Source organism: Hippocampus comes, unplaced genomic scaffold (genome assembly GCF_001891065.2).
Source record: "Hippocampus comes isolate QL1 unplaced genomic scaffold, H_comes_QL1_v1.1 scaffold86, whole genome shotgun sequence".
NCBI lineage: Eukaryota > Metazoa > Chordata > Actinopteri > Syngnathiformes > Syngnathidae > Hippocampus > Hippocampus comes.
The window spans coordinates 1,019,804-1,028,916 of NW_017805882.1; the positions used below are offsets into that span (position 1 = coordinate 1,019,804).

Here is a 9,113-nt window from a genome sequence, read left to right on the forward strand (position 1 = left end):
ATATAAAATACAGTATTAAGTAACATGTATTGTATTAAACTTGTCTATTTTCACATTAAATTAGCCCGATTCTGTGATTGTTGTGTACAAAGAACAACTGCATGTAACAGTCAACCATTTTGCCAAAGGCTTATAGATTCTTTTTCAAAAATATCAGCTGGTCTATACATGTTGTCTGGCAGAAAGACACTTCTGTGTGATCTGCAAAAACACTCAACTCAACTGTATTTATAGAGCACTTTAAAACATCCACAGCTGTGTACAAAGTGCTGCACATGGAGCAAAAAGAATTCATTCAACAACAAACATTAAAACAGTAAATTAACCATGAAGACGGTAGAGCGCACATAAACAGTAAAACAAAAAATCACGTCTCACGCTGAGTCAAAAGGCAAAGAATAAAAATGAGTTTTAAGATGAATTTTAAATATATTCTGTGTTGAACTACATATGATGACGCTACGTTCCCTGCGCATGAGCAGTTCAGTATTCAGGAAGAGCGCGCAGGTTCGTGGTGTCGTGGTGTCCTCGCACATGGTCGTTTGCCTTAAGTTCGTGAAGTTCACAGAGTTCATGACCAAAAAGTAAGTTTCCTTTAATTCTTTATTGCGATAATGTGTACTGGTATCCTTCGTGCTAGTTTGTGCGTTTATATGGCACTTCAAAGTGAATCGAGCACGAGACGTCTGTTTCGGTCGCCATTTACGCTATTCTTATCGGCCACTAGAGGGCTCCATAGACCATCTGAATGCGCGAGTACTATTGAGTGTGTTTGCATAGGTGTATTTGGCTAACCAAGCCGTTGAAATACAGTGATTCCTCACTATTTCGCGGTTCGTTTATCGCGGCTTCAGTGCATCGCGGATTTTTTCAAACATATTCATAAAAAAAAAAATAATAATAATTTTAAGTCCGCAAATGGTCCGCGAGAAGCAGCGAAAAGTCAGCAAAACAACAGCGAGTCACACAGAGCAACATATACTGTACAGTACTGCATGTATATGTTTACTGTATTTTGTTATTCATACACTAACCTAACCTAACTTATACATGTTTAAATCTATTAGTATATTGCATTAAGTAATGTTAATTACTACAAAATTTAATTCTACATGCATGTATACCATTAAATTTGGCCTTATGAATATTTTTTATACTCATACACATGTACATGTACCTAAATGGGGGGGGTGCTACTTCGCGGATTTTCATTCATCGCGGGTGGTTCTGGTCCCCATTAACCGCGATAAACGAGGGATTACTGTACTGTTTACGTTGGCAGCGTTTCCGCCACCTTTATTGTATTTCCTTTATAGAGTTTGTACAGCATTTCTATACCTTTAAGACTTATTCTAAGTGTCTGTTTAAGATGTCTAATATCTAGTTGAATGTTGTAGATGCCTTAATTGATGTCATTCAACATTTCAGACTCTGCACAACTGCCCTCTGCATCTGCATCTGTACATCTATCATCAAGTTTCCTATAATCGCCATCTGCATCTGTACCTTCTGCCCTTGCCTTCTGCCCCTGCCTTCCACCTCTGACCATTACCTTCTGTATTCCGTTTCCAAACCCACCTTGAGTCAACCTACAATCTGTCTTCCATCTCCCAAACCTGCCTTCTACCACCTATTAAGGAGCCTTACCTCAAGATCCCTGCCTCCTGTATTCTGACCGATACACCATCCTGTACCCTATCTACCCCAAACAGATCCAGCATAATTATCCTCCTCAACACTCTGTTTGATACAAATGAGCAACTCCACACCCCTCAAATGAAAAAATGCAGAGCACAACTTTCGGAACCCTGATGACTGGGGGGCTGCACGAGAATATTGTGCACCCTGAAGTATGAAGACAACAGAAACAGGCATCTTACAAAATTGTTTACTTGGTTGTGCAATTCTAATTGTTTGTAGTGAGGATATGCGGATTGGATAATGGATGGATGAGTTGATCAAAGGTTTAAAAGATTGGCCTTGAGAAGAGTGCCTTACTCCCTTTTAAGAATTGATTTAGTCATTGCGGTATGACTAAAATGGCATAATGCATGGACTCAGCTTCACAGTGAGAGGTATAATACATTTTAGTGTAGCTGCAATATTGCAATAGTACTCAAGCAATCTTTCCACTACAACTAAAAATATATTTGTACAAGCAGTAATTTACACCTACAACTCGTTCATGTCAATAGATTGTGCGGTGTCAAAGCCAGGTAAAATATTTAAGGTACTTTTGTACATATGTATCCTACCACATTGAAACCAGTGTAGTCAACAGTGATGAAAGTCCTCTGGATTTTCCCGGAATTCCGGATTTTCAAATTTTAATGAAAATTTCTCCGGAGAATTGAGGAAAAATTGCCTAAAATTAATGCAGATATTTGTTGACAACATTGAACGAACACGCGTTTGAGTTTGTTGTTTTGCTTTCACGAGCGTAGCCATGTTGAGGCACTAACACTAGTAACAGTAAAGAGATTTTTGTCTCTTTATAAACACACTTGTTAAACCCCAGTGGAACGAATAAAAGACACCATGGACAAGACAGTTGTCGTCGTAAAAAAGGGAAACACACAGATTGGCAGAAAAACGTGTCCGTCCAACTTAGTGTCGTCTCGGCTAGCTTAGCTTAGCTGTTATCGTATGTCGTGTGTGACCTCGGTTGCGTCGACGCTGATTGGTTGAAATCAAAAGACGTGCTTGCGTACATGTTCTCGTTGACGCATGCACAGCAGAAAGCAGTGGACTATCGACTGCTGAGGTGCGCTTTGCTCGAGTGGCGTCGCCACAACAGTAACACCCTCGCCTCACATTCTCATGGCCTCGCCATATCTCGGAGATTTAGAAATTTCAGCGAGAACGGAAGCCACAAAGGGTGCACGTGTGCACACTAAAGGAAGATTAATCATTGAATGTCGAGTATTCGAATAGCGTTTTGTGTCAACTAATTCATGCGTGATCGGCCAAGTGTGTGTGTGTGTGTGTGTGTGTGTGTGTGTGTGTGTATTGGTACGTAATTACTAAAAAGGTGGTGTGTGTGTATATATATATATATATATTTTTTTTTTTCCGGAATTTTCAGAAAAGTCCACTTTCATCTCTGAGTCAAAGACCATGAAGTCATACAATTTGGCACTGCACCCAATATTTTGAGAAGCATAAGCTGCCTTCATTGTGCGCTTCCAAGCCACCATCCTACAACAAGTTCAGTTCAGCCCAACAAAAATCATGGAGCTAATTTTCTTTGTCGATTTGCTTGAGAGCTTGTTGTACATGTACTGCTGAGCTCAGACTCCACAGTTTTTTTTTGTTTTTTTTTAAGGGGGGGTGTTGACGACAGTAGCTATGTCACATTACCAGACATGTCATAAATTTGTTCTGTGTTTTGGCCTGGGTGAGTGGCCACTCGACAACTCTGACACACACCAGACCCCGCCCAATCATCGTGTCAGGCCGCCAGAAGCACAGTCCCACAGCACAGGTCGTTGCGGAGACGGGACAAAAAGAAGAGTCCAGGCAGCAGGGAAAACAGTATGTGGGCATGCAGGATGACGGGACACGATGCTGATGCCTCACATCTCGGGCCGAAAAGAGAACGAGAGCACGTTGGTCTGGGTGTGAAAAATCAGTTCAGATTTTCTTCCAGGCCAGATCAACAGTTTGATACTGATCACATTTATATGTAGTCAATAACCCGTTCAAAACCCCAATCTTGGCAATTTTCAGGTTTTGAAAGGCCATGCAAATGTTGAAAAATGTGAATATGCTCATAATCAAGTTTCTAAAAATCCCTGGGTACCCCCTTCTCTACCCTGAATATTTGTTCACATAAAATATAAATATTGGTTTATGTTCTGCGTATGCTTTATCTACAAGGATTCTTGCATCTTTTGAGTCCAGGATGTATTTGAATGCATGGCGATGCCGCCTTCTTGCCGTAACGAGAAGTGAAGCTACCGGCGGCCGTCTTACGTTGCCACTTGCTAAGCGAGGCTAACTTGAATACATTGATTTCTCCATGGCGTATTCACGTTAATTTCTGTCTCAATGGCGAAAATGACAGTGTGTGTACATAGGCACAATAATACATGTGTAGATAAGTTTGCGTGTCTGCCGTGCGACTTACCGGAAATACACAAACATGGCGAAACTTACGCAGCACAGAACCACACATTTTGAGCGAGGAGGAAACCGTCTGCTTCATTATCGTGGTGAGTGACATTAGAATGTGTTTTATTGATGGTAAAAGGTAAGAAGCGAAATGACGTTTATTTGCGTCATGACATTGTCTGTCGGTCGCCATTGGATATTCCAATTGATCAAACTTACTGCGTATGTGGGACTTTGTCTGCTCACACGTGTAAACAGGTTATTGTTATTGTTTCAGAAACCAAAATTTTGACCATCAGCCGAATAAGGACCGCCGGTGAACGTAGTCACTCACACGGGACAGCGCTTCAAGACAACTCATAATTGGCCATGACAGTGACCATTTGTCTGTGATGTGTTCAAATCGGCCTACATTTGTGTATTCGGAGCTTGGCATTATGAGAGCTCATAGTTAACTAGCTAGCTCCATGTCCTTTTTAACAATTCTTTGATATGTCTTGAAGATCATTTTATATGGTTTATGCGGTTGTACTGTGACATCTGCCATATAACCGAAACCGAATCTGTGTATCTGTTCTGACATGTAATTGTAGGCGACAACTCCAAATTACAACTTGTCAACAAGGAATAAATGGACTGTAGTGGTAAATAAGAAAGTAAAAGCTCAGTGCACAATGGGGTCGCCCATTCATTTGTCAGAACATGATCATGTATCGAGGGCCAATGCTTTTCTTGGAAAGCTGATGTTAGAATGTATCAGGAAAGACAGTATGCCCAGCTCCCCCATATGTTTCCAATTTAATAATGCATCCATCGTGAGCGCTTCAAGTGTCCAGAAATGTTAAGTTAAATTGGGGTGAGGTGACTATTTTACTGTACCATTAGAGGGTTTCTGTCGGTCGCCATTGGATATTCCAATTGATCAAACTTACTGCGTATGTGGGACTTTGTCTGCTCACACGTGTAAACAGGTTATTGTTATTGTTTCAGAAACCAAAATTTTGACCATCAGCCGAATAAGGACCGCCGGTGAACGTAGTCACTCACACGGGACAGCGCTTCAAGACAACTCATAATTGGCCATGACAGTGACCATTTGTCTGTGATGTGTTCAAATCGGCCTACATTTGTGTATTCGGAGCTTGGCATTATGAGAGCTCATAGTTAACTAGCTAGCTCCATGTCCTTTTTAACAATTCTTTGATATGTCTTGAAGATCATTTTATATGGTTTATGCGGTTGTACTGTGACATCTGCCATATAACCGAAACCGAATCTGTGTATCTGTTCTGACATGTAATTGTAGGCGACAACTCCAAATTACAACTTGTCAACAAGGAATAAATGGACTGTAGTGGTAAATAAGAAAGTAAAAGCTCAGTGCACAATGGGGTCGCCCATTCATTTGTCAGAACATGATCATGTATCGAGGGCCAATGCTTTTCTTGGAAAGCTGATGTTAGAATGTATCAGGAAAGACAGTATGCCCAGCTCCCCCATATGTTTCCAATTTAATAATGCATCCATCGTGAGCGCTTCAAGTGTCCAGAAATGTTAAGTTAAATTGGGGTGAGGTGACTATTTTACTGTACCATTAGAGGGTTTCTTTAAAGTAAGGGTAGTTCAGCTGCCGTGGGTCTTTTTGAGCACGAGTCATGTGACCATGCACATACTCAGACCTGACCCTGAGATCCTATGCGATGATCTCAGTTGACTGATGCCAACCGCCCCGATGTTGGTGTTTATGGAGCGGCCTGGTCTGTAGGAAGGGAGAACCAAAGTTAAATAAATACACTCTCCATCCGTTCTGCATTAAGGGCTTGCACACATGGCTTTGACGTCAGAGTGACATTAAACAGGGTGGGGTTGCCCAACGAGCTCTGACAGGCACGTGTGTGCGTGGAGGCACACACACACACACACACACACACACACACACACACACACACACACACACACACACACACACACACACACACACACTTAATTATGCTCCTTCCCCCACCTTTTCCACTGCTCTTTCCACCTGACTTCAAAATTAGATGACAGCTTCTCATTTCCTTTCTTTATTGTAAATCCATAACAAAACACTTCTGTGACGTCTTCACCAGTCATTGTTGTTTTTTCGCTCAATTGTATCCAAGGATTTGTACTCTAAATATCTTGCCATCTGACTGGGCCAATTTATTCTTCAATTTTATGTAGAATTTTTTCTGGGTGGCTATTTGCTGCATTATGTGTACAATGAAACTCCTCTACAGCGAAACCTACATGGGCGAAAATACCCCCTAGTGTGAAAAAATCAATATGCATTAACACCATTCCCACTCTCCTGCCCCCATACAACGAAACCCCCCCCTGTTGCGTTATACGAAATCTTTTTCTCTGCTCTTTCCTCGCGACAAGATTCACTACAACGAAGTCTAATCCAACAGCGACCTCTACTCCTTCGTTCGGAAACAGCAAGAGCAACCACCACACTGGTTTACACATGCACAGTAGTCCAGGAAGTATTTGTTGTTGTTAGTTTCAGACGCAGCAAGAACTTTGCATTGCTAAAATGGCTACAAAACGGACCTTTGGATGTCAAGCAGCGAAGACAAAAAGAGCTCTGACGCTGGAAGAGAGGGTAAAAGTGATCAAAATGAAAGACGGAGGAAGCAAAATAAAAGACATTATCCAAGAAATTGATGTAAGTGAAAGTGAATGCTGATCGTAAATTTCGCAATTTCTTTGCGGCGGCCGCAAAACATAAACGCCCCTCGGATCGACTTGGGACCAGTCCTTGATCTACTGGTTGATCGCGATCGATGTAATGGGCACCCCTGCACTAGAGCCTTTGTCACACCAATATAGCAAACATGCTCACGTATACATGAGGAAAGATGTGATGTCGTGGTGCCACTATTGATTGTCTGTGTTTTGGACCCTCAGGTGGCGGAGGGAAGAGGAATGGTCGCAGCAAGAAGTGGAAGGAGATGCTAAAACTACCCCATATCAGCCAGTGTGAGGAGCTGCGTCGCATTATTGGTAAGACATTGGTTTGAGACAGAATGATAATGTGTCATGCTATGTCAAAGGGTTGGGTCGGCCTGCAGGAGGAAGCTCAGATGGGACTTCCTTCCTCTTTGGCGTCAACACCCACCCGTAGGCGGGACACAGGAAACTATTTGTGTATGAGTGTGTCTGACTCAAGGAATTGTCTGCTCAGCCATTTCTTTATGTCTGTTTTTTTGTCTGTTCATATGCCAAACTTGAGTCCTACACCGAGGTTTAGCTTGAGAGTAATGAGTAGGACTCCATTCATTAGCAGGTATTTTGAGTCTTCGGCCCTGTCCACTAAACACTTTTTTTTTTTTTGTTAGTTTCAACGTTTCGTCCAAATGGGCCCTGCCCAAAAATGATAATTTTTTGAGAGAGGGTCTGATTGTGGATGGAGAGTATTCTCAAAATGCTGCCCTCATGATTCTGTGTGAACAAAACATGCGCCTCTCCTGAGATGATGATGTGGTTGTTCCAGTTCTCGCAAGACCATGCACGAAGACCACCATCAGCAACAACAACATTGGTGGCTCATTGTGTTGTATGTTGTTTGTACCTTGACCGTGATCTAAGTTCTCCCTTGTTTTCAGTCACATCAAGTTTTCAATTGCTGTAAGAATATTTTCACCCCACAGACTTATCTGTTTTTGTTGACTTCCTGGGGCAACAATGCCGCCTGGCTGGCATATAAACGACAGTGTTTAACTCTTCCTGTGGACAACTATACTGTTTATTAAAAAAAAGCTTTGTTTACACAAAACCTTACAAAACAAATAAGAAAAATATTGACTCCTTTTCCACGTGGATGGGGCTGAAAGAGACCCCATGGTCTCCCGCCTAAAGTAGGTGTGGTGTGTGTGCATTCACATGTAACAGTGGGTCACAGCTTCCTCTGCTGTTGCAGCTCTAACCACACTCCCCAGCCCCACATTCACACCCCTCCCTACTTTCCATCTGCCTCCCCCTCCCACTATCTGCCTTTCTTTCAATCATTTGGTCCTCCACTTCAGAGCAACAGGAGAATCAGGAGAAATTGCAATTGAAAAAAAAATGCCTTTTACGATAAGAAAGAAAAGCACTGTCAAAGTTGCCAAGAAGTTAGCGAAATGAGTGGCAAGAGAAAAGCAGGGAAGATGAGTTGTGGATGTGGTTATAACACAAACCACAATGAAACAAAACATTAAAAGTATCGCTCAGGAGTTTGTTTAAAAAAAAAAAAAAAAAAAAAAGCACATACACGATCTGTCTCTTCAAGTGTGAAGAAAAAAATGTTTAGTGTGTGTGCGTGCGTGTGTGTTTCTGCACTCAGCAGCTGCTAAGGGTTTCATACGTCACTGTTACATAGAGGCTATTGCGTAATTTCCCTATCACACACAGCGCAGTATCAAAATAATCTCCTTTGCAGACTTAAACACACCGACCATGTGGACACACACACACACACACACACACACACACACACGCCTTGCTCGTGTTTTCGCAGGGGATGGAAAGATACAGCCCTTATGAAAGGAAAATATATTTTCCAATATATTAACTGTAATATATTATTATATACAGTAAATATTCTCTAGTGCGGACTCGTGTTTGCGCTGTCCAATTTGTCCTGATAACAGAAATTCCTCAATTGGGAAATGAGCATGGTACATGTCCTTTATGAACCTGCAAGTATGTTGACAAAATGCACGTGTAACAACACAATCAATAAAATACAAAAATATACTGTCCAAAAACTGTTTATATAACAAAAACTGCAATACAGGTGTATCAAAAAAAATCACAACAGTAAAATACGTACAGTATTTTAATGTTTTTTTTCTGTCTTGGGATGCATTCTTTGGTTTATGACAATGTTTGCCTGCGTGTCATACAGTTTTCTTGCTAGTTGCAAGTAACTGTCCCGTTGATCACCGATGTCTGGTAATTCTTGTGCATACTGACGGATTTTTGTTGCCATT

The 9,113-nt window shown here is 41.6% G+C and overlaps 1 protein-coding gene across 4 annotated transcripts in view; it reads left to right on the plus strand.

The window, feature by feature from the left end:
* The window catches only part of grk4 (G protein-coupled receptor kinase 4), a 50,261-nt gene that overhangs the window by 15,312 nt on the left and 25,836 nt on the right, over nt 1–9,113 (plus strand). For all 4 annotated transcript variants that reach the window (XM_019889273.1, XM_019889274.1, XM_019889276.1 and 1 more), the window contains exon 2: nt 7,048–7,143. In XM_019889273.1, coding sequence (XP_019744832.1) covers nt 7,048–7,143 — 96 coding nt within the window. The remainder of the gene's footprint in view (nt 1–7,047; nt 7,144–9,113) is intronic.